The sequence below is a fragment of the Phaseolus vulgaris genome, chromosome 3 (genome assembly GCF_051622355.1).
Source record: "Phaseolus vulgaris cultivar YP4 chromosome 3, ASM5162235v1, whole genome shotgun sequence".
NCBI lineage: Eukaryota > Viridiplantae > Streptophyta > Magnoliopsida > Fabales > Fabaceae > Phaseolus > Phaseolus vulgaris.
This window is the reverse complement of record NC_143500.1, coordinates 50,165,091-50,186,341: the sequence shown is the minus strand read 5'-3', so window position 1 is coordinate 50,186,341 and position 21,251 is coordinate 50,165,091. Positions and strand designations below refer to the sequence as shown.

The 21,251-nt window shown below is 33.8% G+C and overlaps 1 protein-coding gene across 1 annotated transcript in view; it reads right to left on the bottom strand.

Moving 5' to 3' along the window:
* Positions 1 to 20,844, bottom strand: part of LOC137808352 (vacuolar protein sorting-associated protein, putative (DUF1162)) — a 43,106-nt gene extending 22,262 nt beyond the window's left edge. The window contains 16 exon segments of the mRNA XM_090299727.1: positions 1,110 to 1,323; positions 5,079 to 5,134; positions 5,493 to 5,644; positions 6,370 to 6,461; positions 6,690 to 6,806; positions 6,895 to 7,012; positions 7,109 to 7,764; positions 8,971 to 9,095; positions 9,176 to 9,302; positions 9,463 to 9,899; positions 9,976 to 10,249; positions 10,435 to 11,301; positions 13,376 to 13,490; positions 17,036 to 19,239; positions 20,192 to 20,288; positions 20,363 to 20,844. Coding sequence (XP_090155853.1) covers positions 1,110 to 1,323; positions 5,079 to 5,134; positions 5,493 to 5,644; positions 6,370 to 6,461; positions 6,690 to 6,806; positions 6,895 to 7,012; positions 7,109 to 7,764; positions 8,971 to 9,095; positions 9,176 to 9,302; positions 9,463 to 9,899; positions 9,976 to 10,249; positions 10,435 to 11,301; positions 13,376 to 13,490; positions 17,036 to 19,239; positions 20,192 to 20,288; positions 20,363 to 20,643 — 5,932 coding nt within the window. The 5' untranslated portion in view covers positions 20,644 to 20,844.
* Positions 20,845 to 21,251: the final 407 nt, after the last annotated feature.

Genomic DNA, 21,251 nt, shown 5'->3' with positions numbered 1-21,251 from the left:
CCCAAGTCGCACATTAACCAGAGATAATGTTGAAATACAATATATAAGTGTGCAAACAATCTTTACCTTACAAGTTGATTTTGTAAGGTTGTTAGTTTAATCCCACTTTGTAAGATTGGAAAGTAAAAAGGCTCCAAAACTTAGAGGCCTTTGCTTCCATATGGAAAGCCTTCTTCATCCTGGCCAGCCTTGGGTTTCCATATTTACACCCACCATTTAGCCAATGCTTTCATTGCACCATTATTCTATTTTCGGACTCTGCTTCCATCAACCATCACAATCCGCAAAAGAAATTGTTATGAGCATATTGGTGGCACCTTAAATGGATCGTCAACCCTTAGATTAAACAAATCCCAAAATGCTGCTAACAAAAAGTACATTGTGGGCTGCCAAATCAAAGACTATCACCGATGTGAGAAACCAACCACTCCCTCCCATTTCAAGGATCAATTCTTTCCTTCATGGAGGATTTGCTACGTGTTACAAGTTGTAGATCAATAAGTATATATTAATGGAGAGCATAAACAGATTAGGTTATGGTTACTAGGCAAATAGGGTGATTGTGAGTATACTTGAATTGGCTTGTACTAGGAGCAATAGTACTTGACTTAATTACTAGTGTAAGTGTAAAAGAGTAGAAAATTGTATCACACACTCATACCAATAATAGAACTAGTGTTACATGTCTTTCCTTTTTTCCTCTTACCCAAATACTAAATTTATAATTTTAAATTGATACTAAAGCTTAGAGAACCCCTGTGGAGTTCCTTGCGCTAAAAATTCTTCCTTTTCCTAATGTTGATATATATATATATATATATATATATATATATATATCTGAATAACAAAGTTAAGAATGAGAGAGAATGCAACATTATTAACCAACATAGAAGGCGATCAATACCAAAAGCAGCTACATACACTGTCATATTCATGTTTTACTTTTATGTAGTAAAATAATGCATTACAGCAGTGAATGGATAGAATGGTATTTCAAAAATATTATTGTAACTTCTAAGTGTGAATAGTTGAGAATTGCGCATAGGCGAAAAGTTGCGTGAAATGAAAAAGAATGGAGTCAATAAAAGTACATATAGATGAGTGTATACCAACACTTAGAGAAATTAAGGCCCTCTTTACTCCCCCAGAGAAGTTTATGGCATCAAACATAGCCATAGAATCATCAATAGAATCCCCTGGTCTTAACAACAGAGATGCAAACTCATCTTCCTTCGGCTCAAGCCGCTGGAATTGAAGTTCCATGGAAAACCCAGTTCCATTATGTATTCTAATCAAAGGTGAAACCACAACTGACAGGCCGACCTGATAAAAGAAAAAATCATTAGAGCATACAGATGTAGATGAGGTGGTCTATCTCTAACATAGATTATGTACATGACACATAAACATATAGGCACCTAATTATGTTTTTTTTATTTATTTAATTCTTAATTAATAAAATATATTGTATTATATAGTGTATTAAGCTAGGGTGGACTATCTTTTCATGTGTTCCACCATGAACAACTTTACACTCACCATGAGATTTATTTGTAAAAAAATGAAAAGTAGAGAAATAAATTGTATGCAACTAGTTAAATCAATTAGACAATTTTCTGATTATTTGTATAATATGTATTGTTTGACACATTTTTCCTACAATTTCATTCATGAGAAAAGCACCAAAATTTGTATCTCATCCCTTCCAGCAACCTCCCACCTCCATCCCACCATTATCAGAACCAAATAATATGCCCTAAAATTAAAAGGATAAATAAAAACGAAAACCTACAAGCAAACTCCATGCAAAAACACAAATAACTAAAGTAACAGAATCATCATAAAAATTTGTGACATTTCTTTAAGGTTATCAAACTCGAGAGTCTACTCAGACTCGTGGAAGGTCTGTAAACCTGACTCATAAACCTGACTCGTAGACTCGTAATAGTTTACTTCATACAAAAAAATTAATAAAAAAAATCATGATACCATTTATATAATATTGGAATAAAAAAATCCCCAACCAGCTTAAAGATCCCCAAACCCAACCTAAAATTAACCCTAAACCCAATCAGCTAAAAAGTCAAATTGGAAATGAAGGAACTCTGCAATTTGTAAGAACACAAAGAGGGGTTAAGAATCTCCAACACCAAAGATGTGTGGGGGAGTTATTCTCGTCCTTCTGATTCAGATTGCAGAGCAACAAATTTTGGCCTGATTGATCCTGACATGCAGAACAAGATATTTAAGAACTTCAAGAGATGAGGCTGATGGCGGGGAGGAACAAGAGGTGGTATGAGTCTATTACTGCCAACACAACCTTCAACATTTTAAACTTATATTGAAATCTTCATCACTCTGCTTGTAACTATTATAATTGTAGAAATAACAAGTTGATCCTATACAATCAGCAATATTTAGATTATCAATTTCCTATTAGGAACTTCTTTTATTTATTCCCATATCATATCGTTGTTAGTAAAAGATATCAAATTCTCTGTATTTATTGTATTGAATTCACTTTCTCAATATACATAAAGCACCCGTGTTGTCTCAAAAACACACTATTTCATCCCAATGTTTCTCTACACCCTAGAGTTTAACAAGGTATTTCAAAATCGTGTTGGCCCAGCAAATCCACTGTCTTTAGAGGATTTTTTTTGTGTGAACCTTTCTATTAAGTTCGCTTTCACAATTCCGACACCTTCTCGAAAGTATTTTTTCCTCTACCTTTTCATGAAGAAAAAAAATGTCTTTCAAAACCACATCAACCTCCAAATAGATTCTCTCATCTCTTCTAACCATATTGTTAGTATTAAGAAGATGGATGGGGCAAACTATTCAATTTCCGTTGTTGAGTTGGTTGTTGTTTCTAAATTTCCGATTGATCCTTCTCGAGCAACATTTTAAGACTTTATCAAAAGGTGTGTAACACACCAATCAACTAGTAACATTGTTTCAGTGGCACACGCTAGTAATTCATTTGCTTGTTTCCCTCAAATCACCTTCTCATGGTTCTTGGGTTACCGACTCGGTCACGAATAAGTAATTGTTCTCTTTTCTCCTCCTTCACTAAAGCTTTCAATTTGTTTTTTATAATTTCTATCAATGGTTCACAAACACAAGCTTCTGACATTGGTACTGCTCAACCCTCTCCATCTTGATAAAATCATGAATGACACAGTACCTGAGCCAGCCCTAAATCTGGTTTCTTGCAAAGAATTTCATTCCATCTGGAAAAGTTTGCGAAAACCCCCTTTAAACCATTCAACCCCCCCCCCCCCCCCCCCCCCCCCCCCCCTCTAGTTTAAAGCCAAACATTCTAACATCTTCTACCTCCCACGTAACTAAGGATGAGGGCGGCTAGGAAAGCGTATCCAAATGACCAAACAATCCTTTCCCTTTGACATACATCCTGAACTGGCTATTCCCAAACAAGATAATTCTTGTCGATGAAGCGAACACAAGAATTGTTTTTCTTCAAGGTTGTCATGTTGGAAAAAAATAACTAGCATCATCAACCCAATGAACAAAAATGTAGCTAACAGAAGGAAGCTTCGAACCATGAATCACGAAGTTGGAGAACTTCCAAAAACATAGAATAACACAAAGATATCGCGAACAGAATCCATGAGCCAGACCATGGAAACCAAAAACAAAAAATGCAAACACAAACTAAGAACAAGAGAAAATTTCGAGAAAATCTTTGGATCCTAGATAGGCTGATACCATGTCATGAAAAAATGGCTTCATGCCCTTTCTATATTGCTATTCCTTCTATAAATAATGATTAGTAATTATTATTCACAATTACAAATATTCTATTGTCTGGTTTTCTAGGCTCTTTAAAGAATCCTATTATATACAATTAAATAGAACCAACCAATCCATGATGTGCCTAGCTTATTCTTAGGAAAGCAAATCAAAATAATTAAGGAGAAAAAATAATTATTGATTCACAAAATTGTCATTTCAATATAAATTAAATGTTTATACGGGCAAAAACACCATATATTCTTTAGGAAAAGAATTATGTTTGAGGGACAGCAGACTCAATACCAGCATATCAAAAACAGAATTTTTGCTGCAGTGAATCTTTCCGGTTGATTGGCAAGAGGTAGTATGCACAGTACTCATAATGAGTTCAAAATTATTAAGGCATTTTCAGTTGTATGCAGGCCAAGGAAATCAGATAAGATTATTGAAGTGGATCGGACTTTCCGTGCAACAGAATGCATCAAATTCAATGCAGATGGAACATACTATAATATGGACATAAATCAGCTTGTGTTCAAAAACTTAAAGTATGGGTTGCATTTCAATATCTTCACACGTATGGTCCGTCTTTGAAACAGAGCTTATGAGAGTTACACATGCTATTGAGATTATTATGCAAAAGGATGGAGAGCTCTTTGAATTGAGATTGATATCTTTTTATGATAGTTCTTTGATCCTTGGAAGCTAACTAATAGATGGCTTAATGTTTTAGAGGCATATGTCTTCATATTCTCAGTGAGGGAAATAGGTACGCTCATGGTTTAGCAGCTTATGGTTTGAGATCTCCCATTTTCTCTTAGTGGGATAGTGTACCAACTTCTATTGTATCTGACTTCTGTTGGGATAGGTGTATCTTCTGCATTTTTGTTTCTTAGTGGGTTTGGTCTGTCCCCTCCTCCCACTTTTGTATTCCTTCTCTTTAATAATATTTATGAGAATGTTACATATGATTGATACAAGTTGTAGAGCTAACCTGGTTAGATTTGCAACTTGTATTGTGATACTATAGCATTCTTTTCTTTGATTTAAAAAGAAAAAAAAAAAAACAACTGTTCCAGCTTAATTACATCTGCCTTAATAATATATACAGTTAAAAAATTTTACTTAATAAATTTATAAATAAAATAAAAGTAAATTATTGAATATTATAACTTAATTTGTAATTTATACTGATTACTATAATATATTATTTTTCATGCTATTTAACTATTCAATTCTATGTATTCCCTTTAAAAGTTATATTAATCCAACTTATAAGTGAAAGAAAATATATGCATGCTGAAAGGTAAAATTGCAGATACCTCTGAATTTCTGGTAATGTTAACCACAAATATTGGCCCGGGGAATGTTGTCGAACCTGTTCATTGAATAATGAAAACAATAAGAACATCCTTAACCACTCACTACCTCCAACCATGGTTAAGAAACTACATATTATTATTGATGAATTAATATAATTCATAATTGTACATCATGCTCAGATAATCACATTTATATTGCATGTCGTAAATGATTAAGAAGATACAGTAGCAAAATTAATATTTCACTGAAGCCAACACAACACACTGCTTTAGAAATGTAGTTCAAATGCTAAGATGGCTAGAAATAACATTGTCATGATAACAAAAAAATGTCTTAATTAATTTTAATGGAGACCGTTTTAGGTAATGTCACTTTAACAATATAGCATGGTAAAGAAAGTAGTTAAGAAAAACCTTCTGCAGACATTATCCGAGTTCTCCAAGAAAGAGTCTGTGTTCGTGAAAGTGAGACTTTATTAGAAGAAGTTGCAAAAGAACCAAGATCAGTAAGTTGGATAGAAATAGAAGTTGCTTCTGAATCTTGATTTTTGAAATCAGAGATCCCCCTGTTACGTACAAATCACAAACAATCATAAAAAAACAGGTATCCAACAATCAACATTAAGAACTTTCACTTCAATAACAAATATGAATAAGCAATAACTTAATTACATGGAACCAATCATACACGTGAAATAAAAAAGAGGTGTACAAAAGAGAAAACAAATGAGATCCTTCCAAAACATTATCATAACATGAAAGAAGCACAAAATATGAACACAATTTTATAAAGACCTACCATGCAATAAAAATATCAACCTCACCAAAGCAAAACTAAATGGCCAAAATTTCCTATCAAATGATTGAGTTAATACTCACTCATGAAAACCAATCAAGAACATGATATGCATAAAAATATGAATAAATATGAATAAGCAATAACTTAATTACATGGAACCAATCATACACGTGAAATAAAAAAGAGGTGTACAAAAGAGAAAACAAATGAGATCCTTCCAAAACATTATCATAACATGAAAGAAGCACAAAATATGAACACAATTTTATAAAGACCTACCATGCAATAAAAATATCAACCTCACCAAAGCAAAACTAAATGGCCAAAATTTCCTATCAAATGATTGAGTTAATACTCACTCATGAAAACCAATCAAGAACATGATATGCATAAAAATAGCAATTAAACAAGTCTGGGAATGAAGGTAGCATAAGAACAAGAACTATTTGAGATTTCATAATGTCATATACAAGGAAACAGATAATTGCATACCTTAATAAAATGGACGCAGATTGTTTTCTGGGTATTATTATACTTTGCTGGTCAAAGTGAACATGAAGATTTAAGCCTGATTGATTTTCCACCTGCCATCTAGCAATTATTATTAGTTGATCATAATTATAACAATTGCACTACTAATTTGGTAGAGCTTAAAACATTATCTTATTTGCCATAAGGTAAACTAGATAGAGAAAAAGAGAAGCTTAAACCAAAAATTACGAGCTTAAGCAAAAATGGAAAATGAAAGACCATCAATTAGGTCCACTTGTTTCATTATAATGGTAAAAACAAGTTGATGCACCATATAGAACCTTGCAGCAGTTAGCCTCAATGATGGAGTTTCGCATTGAATAAGGACCAGATAGATTCAATTTCCCAATCACAAAGAGAAGCATGTCCAATGAGTTCTCATTCAAGAAAACGTCCAGCTGTCCAGATGATCAAAAAAATTTAGAAAATAATATATAATGTCAACATGAAAATAAAGAACCAGAAGGCATATATAACTTTAACAACCTCTTTCATTCTGCAGAAGTAATTTACAGGCACAGCATCAGATCTATATTCTGAAAGCTGAGCTTCAATATTAGACCGGTAAAAAAGGCAAATTTCCACAGGATGTAGAAGTTCTCCCCTAAAATTTTAGAAAAATAAATAATATCACGAATGCAGTTCAATTCAAATGTGTGTAAAAGCTAAGTGAATATTTCAAATGAGAATTTAAACTAACCATGAGTTTCTTTCAACATCAAAATAATGTGCTACTGCACTGGATGTGCTTATGACCCTGTATTTTTTTGCTGATATTTGTATATTGAGTTGTGTACTGTTCAGGAGTAAAGAAATGAGAGGAAAGAGATACTCTGTATCTGAAAGCTCATGAACAATATTCAGAGAAACTTTTTCAATTTTAATATCAATACAAGGATGTTTTCCACCTTGCCATGAAGTAATTTCTTCATCTGTGTATATAGTAGTTTCTGTAGCCATTCTAGGATAGCTAGCTATCTCCGAAGCACCATAAGCAGCAGTAATATCATTAAAAAATTTGAACTTGATTGGACTTCCAGGCTTCTTGACAAACTCTAAAGCACCATCTACAAAAGCAATAGCAGAGTCGTTCTTTTTGTTCACAAGGTAGAAAGTCCTCTTGAACGATTGATTGTTAACCTCTGAGTCAATGAGTCCTACATCATTTTCACCCTGAGCAGGATTGGCACTCCATAGTGCACATCCTCCATCGTTAGGACAACAGATGTCAACAAAACATGATCCTGGTCGAAAATTTAATCTCAATGGAACACCCATATCATTCTTAGCAAACAATGATATAAAGGAAAACCACAAAACTGTAGAATTCCACCTCCTTTGAAGACAATGTTTGACCTGTGGAAAAGCTTAGATGACACATTTGCTATGTACACAACATGACACTAGAAACAAAAACAGCCAGTATTTCCAATTAAAAATACAAGAAATTTAGCTAAATGACAAAACAGAGAAAAATATAATCTACACCGTAGTTCACAAGCAAGAGTGAAAGCATTCAGCAATAGAAGTTTGCAACAGCATCCTATCAATGTAAATAGACGATTTCACAGAACACTATAGGAAGTTGAACCACATTAATGTTCCACTGTAATGCAAGCAAATAAATTTTTCAAGAACTAATTTACATGGAAACTTTAATTAGGGGTCAATCCGCAAACGCACTCATCTTTTAAGGACCTATTTGATTATTGACTCAATTTGATTGGGAAATATCTTACAGAATATTTCCCATTATTACATATTGATTTTATTCCTTATCCTTTCATCTCCTTTTCATTATAAATAAGAATCCTCATACGTGTGCACAACCCACGAAATTCATTATATATCTTCTCGGTTTCTCTCTTCTCAACACGGTACTAGAGTAGTACCTCTACAATACTTGTTTTGTCACCAATCATTTCAACAATGTTTATATTTTCTAAGTCTTAACTCGTTAATTAATATCTCTAATTGGATGAATTGAAAGGATTGTTGCTCTTACACTTTAATATCTCTTTGCAAGCTAGTTATTAAAAGGGAAGAACCAAACACATAAATATTCCACTGAGCATCTCATACAACTTGGTGTAGGAATTCGGCACCCATAATACCTAAGTCCCAATCAGTGTTCAATGTATCTTAGTAATAGTGTTTAATTTAACCATTCCCTTGTAATTTTGTATTTGTAATTTTCATGTATATAAACTACAAACATGTTCTAGATCAAACTCGTATAAAACATAAGGGTTTGACTCTTCGAAAGTCAGAAATTAAGGGTGTAACAACCCTTGATTTTACGTGTAAGTTTACTTAGTAGAAATAAAGGGTGGAAACACCTTTTATTCTCATTTTACAGTAGTTAAATCCGAACTATAAACTCAAATGCATTGCTAAGACCTTAAAATTACATCATTTTTTTAAAAGAGACAATTAAGTGTTTGACAATAAATTATGATTGAAAGAGGAAGATCTGCAAAATTTATAGCAACTAAGAGATAGAGAAGAAGATTGAACAATGAATTAAAAAAAATGGATAGATATTCTAAACATACTTCTTACCCTGAAAAGAGCCCTTTCTCCTACCAGAGAATAATGAATGATACCACCTACTCTGAAAGTCTTTTCCTCACCTTCAACTGTAAAAAACATGTGTTGGTTGACATCCTGGATAGCAACAATTGCCCCTACACATGATCATTGATAATTACAATTGAGATTTCACAGAAGATTATAAACAGATAACATATAGCTGGAGTCTGAGTACCATCAGGAATCACTGCTTCCAAACAATTGTCAACATCATGGATAGAAGACCAATGATTTCTCTCCAATTTTTTTATTGCATTCTGACTGGCTATCTCAGAGAGTGAAGAGGACATTGACATAATTGTCTGGCATATGGTCATAACAAAACATAAGTTAGAACAATTGTAGCAATAGAAGCAGTGCATGCAGCATTGACAAAAGGCTGACAAATTTGATTGAAAAAACAAAGTAGCAGGGACAACTACTGACTAAATATTTAATAAATTAATAATACTATAAGCTCACCTGTATTTCAGATATAGAAAGTGTAATATCAAAACCTAAAAGAGAACCAATGCCAAACCAACACTGAGACAAATGCATATCGCCATTATCTGGCCTCTCCAGTGACAGGAAAGCTCTTAAGTTTTTCAAAATTTGGTTCTCATGACTAATTATCTGAACAGGAAGAGTGTTTTTTGAACTACTTGCATCACTGATTGAGTTCAATTCACAAAAGTTATGAAATCCTGAAAGAGGATCTCCTGAAGCATGCAAAGATGACAAATCTTTTGATGTGACGGAAGAAAAATGGGGAATTGCTGATTCATCTTCCATTCTCCTTTGAATAGTTTGAGATAGGATTGATAAACGAGAAAGGTCAATTGTTAATTTTCTCCCAGTAGTTGCCAATTCAAAATTCATATGGATGTCAACCTCTACTACAATTTCTTGGATACAACCTGCAGCACTGAATTGTATTATATTTGGGAAAAAAATATACAGTTACACTACAAAACTAGAGTAGAGATTATGTACCAGATTCATTTTCATGTGCTAAAACAAAATCAAAGTGAGACAAAGAAAAGTCACATGCTTCTGGCAATCTACTTGCAGCTTGTTGAGAAGTGCTAATTGCTCTGTGATCAATAACATCATCTGAAGTATAGTTCTCTCTGGCATTCTCTTCCTTCTTGATGCCTATTTTAGGTTGTTTTGCATCAGAAGTGAGATTGCCAATATAGCAAAGATATGAAGAATAGCTATCCATGGCCATTGGCAAAGATGTTGTTTCAAGAAAAATGAATCCACCCTGCTCAATACCATTAATATTTTAGTATGACAAGTTGTATAACTTAAATCCTGACACAGAATATAGCTTCATCTGTAAAAAAGATAAAGTCCCTGAGATTCAATTTGTAATACAAAGGGCAAATGAAAGATGCAGGAACATGCCTGCGAGATTATATTTCCCTTTCTAGCTCCTTAAATAATTACCTGAATCTCCCAGGATATCATATGAAATTCTCCACCAATTGAAAGCAAAAACAGAAGCTTATTCAATTCATGTGCTTGAATCAGTTCACTCTTCAATGAGGATCTCCCTATAAAGATACTACTTACTGCAACATCCATTAGTAACCAGTGATTTGTTGAAGCTGGGACACTGGCCTTTGATGGAGACCCCATTTTTAGAACTGATTGTGGAGATAGATCACTTGCACTTTCAAAGGCTGTCAAACTAGTTTCTTGTACAAAGTAAGAAGAATTTCCATTACAACTACCAAATGTTTTTCCTGCAGTTCCTGAAGACGGAGCATTTTGAACAAGACCCAAGCTTAAAGTAAACGAGAAACCAGAGATAGATATTTCATGTAAGCAATTAATAGACTGCAGTAGTAAACTGTCAGGTACAATATGATCAATATCGGTTCCAATTGAATTATTATATTCAAAAACAAAAGAAAAGATTCCTGATAAATCAGTGAGGAGATCCATTTTCCTTTCTTCGCACAATATTTCAATAGTTGTGTGCTGAACCAACATCCAAATTCCACGGTCAGGCAACTTATGCACAGCCATTTTGTTGCCAGTTAATGAGTGAAAATTAGTAGCAAAACTCTGTAAACCATCACTTGTCCTAGAATTATGAAGAACAATCTCCATAGACTTAAATCTGCAATTCACATTAATAAAAAAAGGGCAGACATTATTTCTCAGTAAAGCCCTTCTGTTAGTTGTCTCACTTATATCAGGTGCTGCGAACAATGATTCTTGTTTCATAATTTCAGGATGCATGATATCAGTATCGCCAGAACTACTACTAAACAGATAACACACTTCAGAAGACAAACTTGCAACTGCCTGACAATAGAGAAAAATATCCTTTAGTCATTATTTGGTAATGTACATGCATAAATTAGCACAGAATTGCATTTCTTAAATATTTTGTTGCACAGAAAGCAAAAGGAAAACAAAACAACCATGTAGTTTTGAAGTCCTGCACTAGCTATACCATAATTATTGAAAAGGACAGCTGATTCTTAGTTAGCAATTAAAAAATTTTGTCTTGCTTAAGGAGAGTGAGCATATTGCTAAACCTATAAATATAATGTCTGGCACAATTTTAATATCCATAAATGATATCAAGAAACTATTCATTAAAGTTGACATCATCATTCCCAATCTAGGAGCCTATTTTCAACTGTTCTCAGCCCTTGCTGCTGACCAATTATGTACCCCACCTCCGGAGTAGGACCCTCTTGTGCCTAGCCATCATTGTAGGCAACTTACCTTAAGTTCATAACAGGTGTCACTTCCAAACAGATCATTTACATGTTGGATCAAGCCTTTATCACTGAGCCAAAAACTATAGCTCATAGTTAGGGCGCAAACGCTGAGATTCAACAGTGACTTAGCCCACCTGGCCTTTGCATTGGAACAATTGATGTCATCTACAACATTCGTAGTTATTTTCCTAGTAGTGTCTCACAACATGCTTCACTCTGACATTTGGGAACCAAGTCGTGTTAAGTCCAATTTAGCATTTAGTACTTTGTGACTTTTATTGATGATTATTTAAGATGTACTTGGTTGTTTTTAATGAAAAATCATTCTGAGTTGTTTCCTATATTTCAAACCTTTTTCAAAGAAATTGTTCAACAATTTGGTATGACTCATAGTGAGGTACATCATTCAGTATTTTATCATCACTCGAGTGTTGGGTGTATTTATTCAGTAGAATTATTGTACTTACAGGCAATGATCACCATGACATCTCGTTGGTAAAGCAACACATTTGTCACCACTTTCAGACCAAAGACGTCGGCAAACATAGATATTTCTAGGGGATTATGGTGGCACAATTCAACAATGGAATTGTTATCTCCCAAAGGAAGTATGCATTGGATATTTTGGAGGAAAGTGGGTTAATGAATTCAAAGTTTGTTGACACACCCATGGATCCCAATGTCAAACTCCTACCTAATCAAGGGGAGTCATGCTCAGATCCTGAGAAGTACAGAAGATTAGTTGGAAAACTTAACTATCTTACCGTTACTCGTCCCGACATTTCCTTTGCAGTTAGTGTGGTGAGCCAATTTCTTAATTCTCCATGTGCAAATCATTGGAATGTTGTGATTCGTAAATTAAAAGTACATTAAAGGTCCTCCGGGAAAAGGTTTGTTGTATGGACACAATAATCACACTAAAGTTGTATGTTATTCAAAGGCCAATTGGACATGCTCTCCTTCTAATAGGAGATCCACTTATAGATAGTGTGTCTCCATTGGTGATAATTTGATCTTTTGGAAGACTAAGAAACAAAATTTTGTGGCAAGATTTATTGCAAAAGCAGAATATAGAGGTATAGCCTTAGCTACTTATGAGCTTATTTGGCTTAAACAGTTACTTAAAAGTCAAAATTTGGAGAGGTCACTCAAATCACACTTATGTGTGACAATCAAGTTGTTCTTCATATTAGCTCAAATCCCATCTTTAATGAAAGGACCAAACATATTCAGATTAATTGTCATTTTATTCAGAAAAAAATTGTATATGGAGATAACAAGACTGAGTTTGTTAACTCTAATGATCAACTAGCATATATTTTTACTAAATCATTAGGTGGACCTAGAATTGTAACAAGCTTGGTACATATGACTTATATGCCCCAGCTTGAGGGGGAGTATTAGACATAATGGGCTTAGGCCCATCTTTTTTTATTTTCTTATTTATAAATGCATAACCTTGTGTGCTCCACATACACAATAGGATTCAACCTATGCTTCTCTCTTATTTTAACAATAAAGAATAGTACTAACTTATCACTTGATAAATACTAAGAAATATTTAATAACACTCAGACAATGAAGTTATTCATGTATCTATCCAACAAAATAAATATCATTAGACCTAAATAGGGAGAAAAGATATCCACCTTATATATCATATAGACCTCGTCCAAAAATGACAACACGATGAATCCTTCAGCTGTTATGTTACAAGCAGCTGAAAAGGCAGACATTGTTGTGCTCAAGGAATAAATGCAATCCCTGCAATATAAACAATAGTAAATGTTAGAAGAAAAATAATTGTAAAAGATAATAAAAACTATGTATGTGAACTACAAAACAGAGTCCATTTAATATAAGTTAATTACAAAAAATATAAAAATTATGAGAGACTTTATTCCTATATACATAATATCATCTACCTATAATTCATATTCTAATAAATGTCATTCTAATAAGATATTCGTATTTATAAAGACCCTAATTAAAAGAGGAAATAGAGCAAAATATAAATGAAGAATAAATCTTAAGATATCATCTAACATACTCTATAATATTATAAGATAATATCTTCAGATATTCCTTATATTTCAATCACTCCCCCTCAAGATTAAACTTACTAAGCTTTAGCTCGTTACAAGAAAATAATTTACTTTCCAACTAATTAAAAAATAAATAAAAATTGAGCTCCAAAAAAAACAGTAGTTAGAAAAGCAACTCCAAGAGGTCACAAAATCAACTCCCAAATATTCTTACCAAATGATTATGCAGTTCAGTATTCGAAAGAATTGTATGCAAGCTGGGAATGAAAACATTTATCCTTCAGCTAGAGGTAGACTTCTGGAAATAAGAACAAGAACTCCTTTAATATTTATTTTTCAAAGTTGCCTTGGTAATTGGTATAGCTAGGTCCAAGACATCATAGGAAGTAGTGGTATCTTAATTTTTCTCTCATTGTTTTTCTTTTTTTGCATTAATCATCTTTGTAATTCTCTTGTATATAAATAAATCCATTCTGCTGGGTGCAATAATCACTCAAACATACCCAGAAAACATTTATTTTTCTCTTCTAACAGTTCTACTATAACTCTGGTCCAGTTCTGTATCATGGATAGTAGAGGAAATTGCAACGAAAGGCTTGTGAATCTTCAAAATTTATTGCCATTTATCTTAGTAATCATCATTGTTGAAAGGATTAGTGACAAAATAAATCATAAAGGATGAGAAAAGAGAAACCGAGAAGGAACATAATGAATTCTATGACTTGTGTACATCCAAAAGTATTCTTATTTATAATGAAAAAGAGATAAAATAATCCAAAATCAATATCGAATAATGGGAAATATTTGGGAAGATATTTCCATATCAAATCATATCATATTTCTCTACTTAATGTAATCAAATCATATCTTTGCCCTCTCTTTACTCAGAAGAATTTCTTTCTTATCAAGATGAAAATGTATTTATTCATCAAAAAACCACATAAATCACATAAAGTGAAGTCCAAAGTAACATAGAGCTAGTCTAACACGGCCTCTTTCACTTCAAGAAAACATTTTGTTTTTACCTAAATTAAACTACAATGTTTTATCAATTTGCTTCCTATTTTCAAATATTTTCAAACAAGATTGAATTTTTTATTACTATTAATACAAGTTATTCTTTGAAATGAAAGACTTGCGAAAACTCAAGTATTTCTTTGTATAAAAGTTGTTTATTACTATTAAGAAGTGGACTTTAAATCTAACTCAATCTTACAAAACCGGCTCATAAGATGAGGTTTGCACTCATTTATATACTATGAAATGTCTTTATCTCTAGTTGATGTGGGATCTCCAGCACACCCTCCTCACACCAATACCCTCCAGCTAGTGTGTGGGACTATATATTTATAGGTGGTCGATAGCGAGCGGCCTGATAAGCCTAACAAACTCTCGCTAGGATAGACTCTAAATGAGTCTAATATCATATTAAGTGGATTTTAAGCCTAACTACTATGAAAATGTCTTTGTCTCTAGTTGATGTATAATATGGTATCAGAGCCATATAGAGTCCATCCTAATGAGAGTTTGTTGGACTGATCACGTCACCCGCTATCGGGCCACCCATTATATAGCCCCACACACGAGCTAGCAAGTCTCGACGTGAAGGGGTGTGTTGAAGATCCGACATTAATTAGAGATAAAGACCTTTTGAACCGGTTTTTTAAGGTTGAGTTAGACTTAAAGTTCACTTCTTAATAATTACAAAAAAGGGATTTCATCTCCCAAAATAGATATGTACTTGATCTTCTCAAAGAAACAAGTAAGCTAGTACGTAAAACCTCAGGAGTTCCAATTAAACAAAATCATGAAATTGGAAGTGAAAAGAGCTCTCTTGAGATTGGTAGAAAAACTTATTTATCTATTTTTCACAAGACCAAACATTGCTTATACAATTACTATGGTAAGTCAGTGTATGCATGATCCAAGAGAAAGACACATGCAAGAAGTTGACAAAATTCTGCATTGTTTGAAGTCCGGCCCAAGAAACGGGCTGCTATTCAGGAAAGAAGACACTTTGACCGATAAGATATATGTCAATGCAATCTATGTAGGTTTTGTTACTATAATTCAATCCAACACGATAGGAACAAACATATTGAAATTGACAAACACTATCAAAGATAATCTTAACAAGGACATAGTGGTTACAACCCATGTCCTTACAAGACTTCAAATATCATACATTTTCACTAAAGGGCCTCCTTAGGATAGATTTCAAGATCTTGTGGGCAAGTTGAAAATGATTGATATCCATTTACAAACTTGAGGATAGTGTTGTAAATAGCATATTATTAGGATAAATATTCTCAATCTCCATAGTAATTCGGAAAAAATATTTTCAGAATCTTCCTATTCATTTCAGCATATTTTTATTTCCTTATTTTAAAGGATTTGACTATTACAAATAGAGATTATGAGAATGTAATTGGTTTGATTGTTAATAATAAAATAATTCTTTATTTCCTTACATGGCTCTAGTTAAACCAAATTGCGGGACTCAATTCTCAAGAGTCTAATCAACCACCTATAAGGACTCTGCTGGGTGGCAGTCACTAAGGACAAAAATGTGTTTAATAATGCAGAACTATAGTATTTAATAAGGCAGCATGGTTATGTAGTGTTATGTACTTAAATCTGCAAGACAATTAAGCAGCAGTTGTGTGTCTAAGTATGCAGGTGAGTGATGTGTAGAAGTTATGGATTCCTAGAAAATAAGTAGGGGTTTTGAGGAAGATATTGTGTCTGTATTTGGCAATTTGGGTAGATTTCATTCTCTTAAGGAGTTTCTCAAGCATTTTCAATGTGGTCTCAAAAATGTTGTGTTTAATCATATTAAACTTAACATCAATTTCAGTTGGTAATCCATCAGCAGACTTATTCCGTAACCGCCAACTGCCAAGCTACCTAAAATTTGAGAAAAACTTACTATTTCCCTTAGCATGAGTTTAATTTGGAAAACAAAAAGTACCAAAACACAAAAAAGAGAAACTCAAGATGATAGGACTAATAGAGCTTCCATCTAGGGGTGAAAAACCAGACCTAATCAAATTAAGTCACCATCATGACCAATATGCTAGCCATCACATATATCAACTTATCACAGTTCATGATACACAAGAACATAATAAAAACGTGTTCGACACTTTTTAATATTTAATTCAAACCAGAAATTAAAATGTCAAGAACACATAAGAAAGCATCACATAAAATAGAGGAAGTTGATAATTAAACAAAGTATCAGCCTGTATCCAAAGATCCTACCTAAAGGACAATATATGGACGGTAATTGGCTTCAATAGAAAAAGTTGAATCGGATGGTTTTCTTCTGGTTTCTCCAAGCAAGCATTTGTGCCATTTAGATGAAGGAAGGAATGTATTGAAACTTTTCCTGAGGATGAATATTTACCATTATTTGGTTTTGGAATTTCAATCACCCGAGGCTCCAATTTAACACACTCTGATTTAGCATTGCCATGCCCCAATTGACCTGTCAATGGTATCATATCAAATGAAGATGTACTGACAACCCCTTTAATCTCATGGAAATCAAAAGTGAGATCAAAATTGTCCCGACTGATAATGTCATCAATCTCTTGATTGGCCTCCCTTCTGTGTGAAAATCTAACAGAAAGACCATCAAAAAATACTCCAAAATTAATGTGTTTCTCTGGAAGCTTTTGAAGCAAGATCATAATCAATTCTTTGGAATAACAGTCATATTTGTCAGCCCAAGCAATTTCAGCTCTGTCAGTAAAATCTGAACCAATGGACACTTCCCTGCTGTCCTCCCAGTAAATACCATGTTCGATCTTACCAAGAACTAGAGACAGCAATGATACTGAAGAATGACTCAAAACTAAATTTAATTTCCCTAGCATTAAACCACATTCACAAAATCCAAAATTTGGATTCTTATGGTCTTGGCACGTGGAAGATATCTCAACCTTAGAGAGAAGGCATGGGTTTTCAGAATACTCAATCTCATTTTCATTCAGTTTTCTGCAAACTCTTTTCCAACTCATGGACAACTTTTCCATGAAGCTTTCAATATAAGCATCACAAGAATCTTCAGTTTGGCCTGCATCAATTTCTGAGAGAAGAAATATTTTGGCAGGTGCAACCCACATAATAGATTCCCTTCGATTCACACCTCCAATTTCATTTCCTTTGGCTGAACTAAGTTCATTCACTGTACATGCATCCGCTGACATTGTCGGAGGTGTAGATTCAACCTTCATTTGCCCACATGATAGAAAGACTTTCTGCTCAAAAATATCATCTACAGATACTAATAACAAAGCATCAATACAAAAACATATCGAAAGGACATTTGAGCAGACAATCCCAGCAGGTGACTGTAACTTTTCGTATACAGATGGATGACTATTGTTGATTTTGGAAACTGTCATTATGATTTTCCCAAAGTTGATGGTAAGACAATAAATTTGACAAGCGTCTTCAATAAGACTTTCCAACGAATCTAAACAACGTCCATCAATATCTGAATCCTGCACTATTCTTTTCCCAGAAAATATATTTGCTAGACAATGGATAGTCATAGAGATCACTTTCCACATAAATCCCAGAATAAAAAGAAAAGGACGAAAAAATTTATTTGTAGTAGCAAATTCCTCGTGACAATTAATTGAAAACTTCAATGCTGCTCTGTGACGGGCTATTCTCCTTGCCAGCGATATGCCTTCAATAGGCAACTTTTTCTCAATGTCAGAGATCAACTCCCAATGATGTCTAGCAGAACTTAAAAGCAGTTTATTATGAGACATTTTAGAAATGAACTTTTTCCATGTGCAGCTAGTAGAATATCCAAATAACAGCAAGATATTCTCATAAGCATTTAGGTAATTTATCCATTGACCTATAACTCCAACTAATCTATATAATGACAACCTATGAGTTACAGCCACATGGCCAATTCTGCTGGCAGCTATTTTCCATAATTCTCCAGCACTTCTAGAATGATTGTACTTGTTAGATAGCAATTTGTGAAAAAGTAGACATGCAGAAATGCCATCTGGAGATACTGAAGTAGCCAGTTCTGGAATACAGAGAGTGCAATTTACCAGCTTAAGATCTCTGAATTTAATATAAATTTTCACATCAGAAGAAACCAAAGCATGGTCTGTGGAATTTTTTCCAATTAATCTGACCCTGAATCCATCGCCTTTTAATATAACAGTGTTCTCTTTCGTTGGAATAAAAATTGTACCAAGAAAACCTCTAAGAAGACAGTTTTGATCCACACATTTAGATCTTGCACTAAACTCAATTATTTCCCCAAAAAACATAAACTCGTCATTTAAGATTGGCAATTGAACCTCCACATGAATGTGATGTGCCACTAGATGACAGTTTTTCAAAATGAGATTCCAAAAAGATATTGTTAAATTTTTTTTCTCAGAAACAGCAAATAAGATCTTCTCCAAAATGTGATGCAATGAACAGCCCTACAATTAATACAAAAGGTAACCAGTGACAGTTAACACCATAATTTATTATATTGAACAGATTAAATCAGCATGGGGAAGCAAAAAAACAAAAAATCAGCAGCTTGGGCATGTGCCTCTTTAAGAATCAAAACATATATCAATCACAAGTGCTTGCTGAGCTATTTGGCTTGAGATTTTGATGGATGAACCCAAATTAGAAGAAGTTGCAGGAATTAAGTTGTTCACATACATCAAATCTGCAAAAGATTTGAAGAACTGAAGGAAAGACTTGGTATGGTTTTTGTAGGCATGATTTAAATCAAACGGGAGTGTAAATAGTTGTAGCTTAAGTCACAGAAGCTGGTAGACAGTTAAAAAGGGTGTTAGTGTCTTTGTTAGTATGGTATAAAAGGAACCTCTTATGTTTGTATAGAATAGAGAGTGTGTATATGCAAATGTTGCACTTATGTGCATATACAATTTTGAATCATTAATACAAAGTATTATTTTCTGTAATCCTCTTATAGGTTCCTTTCCCTGTGAGTGGTTTCTTCCCTAACATTGTTAAACTCAAAAAAACAGTTAGGAAGTCTGTTTTATCTTATTACTTAGAAAGCTTGTTCTCCACAGTATATTGTCAGAGTAGAAAAAGAACCACGCATTTTATTATCCCTACAGTCACCGGAGCATCCTGAAACTTCAAAATCAATCTCAAATAAAACTGATAAAACCAGTGATTTTAAGTAATAATTCTACCAAATATCTTAATAATACAATCAAACAAGACAAAGTACCATCCTACCAGATAAAGCAACTGATAAGAACTAAATAAATCATTCTTAAGATCTAATCTCATTTAATTTGTGATCAAATTCGTTACCAGACCAATAAAGAACCTCATCAAGACTAACACTCGTCATCAACCTCAGTAAGAGTGGTAAATTCAGACTCGGAGAAGTGCATTCCTTACCTCTGGGTCAAGTTCCGAGAGATTTTTTCGAAGATAATCTGAATAATCATACTTCGAATTTCGCAACCGGGCCACGCATTCCTCGGCTTCCGGCTTCCTTCAAACAAAACGGTTACATCAACTGTTAAGGAAAAAAATAATAAATAAATAGAGCTGATAGTGTTTGATTACTCGAACGATTGCACTATGCGCACGCCGTGAAGTTCGATTGTGAAGGCCGGAGGGAACCAGGGGGAGAATCGAAAGGTGATGCGATCGACGGTGAGATTCTTGATGAACAAGAACGCGGGAGCGCCGAAGAGGAGGTTAAGAGAGGAAACGTCGAAGCTGAGGTTGGTGAGAACGGCGAGAGAGTAGAGGAAACCTAATTGGAGATCAAGGTGAGGCTCTTCTCGGAGCCATGGCTGGAGCAGAGACAATAGTCTCCGCCGGATAAAGCTTTTCAAGGGCATGGACACCGTGACAGTGATATCATGAATTGATTATTGGTTTGGTTGTGCTGTGTTAAGATGGAGGAGATGAATTTGAAGGAAGGATTAACAGAATTTTCAGTTTGGGAGTGACATAGTGTGTGAAGCGGCGGGAAAGGGAAATTGTTGATGGGTCTATGGTAAGCCTCGTGCTCACACGAGTTTCGTTTTCGTGTTATACACGACATCCACTTGTCTTCATCCTGTTTTATCGGCAAATATTTGTTTCATTTGAACGGTTAGTGAATCGAATTTTCCCAAAATGTAAAAACAATCAGAAACTCGACCCTACCTGCACACATGCTAGTTTTGGCTTTTTGGAAATGCGATAAGATTATTTTTATATTTTTTTCTTGAATGTGAGTGTTTTCAAAGTATAATGATAATTAGTGTGAAGTTCATTTGAAATTCAAATTAAGAAAAAAATTACTATTTGAATGTTGAGTTTATATTTCAATTAAAAAAATTATATTTATTGATTATTTACACTCTTTCAACAAAAAAATAGTGCTATTTTAAAATGTATCAAATATTTAAAATAAATATTGTGATATAAATATTGAATGAAATAAATTTTCATTTCACTTTTA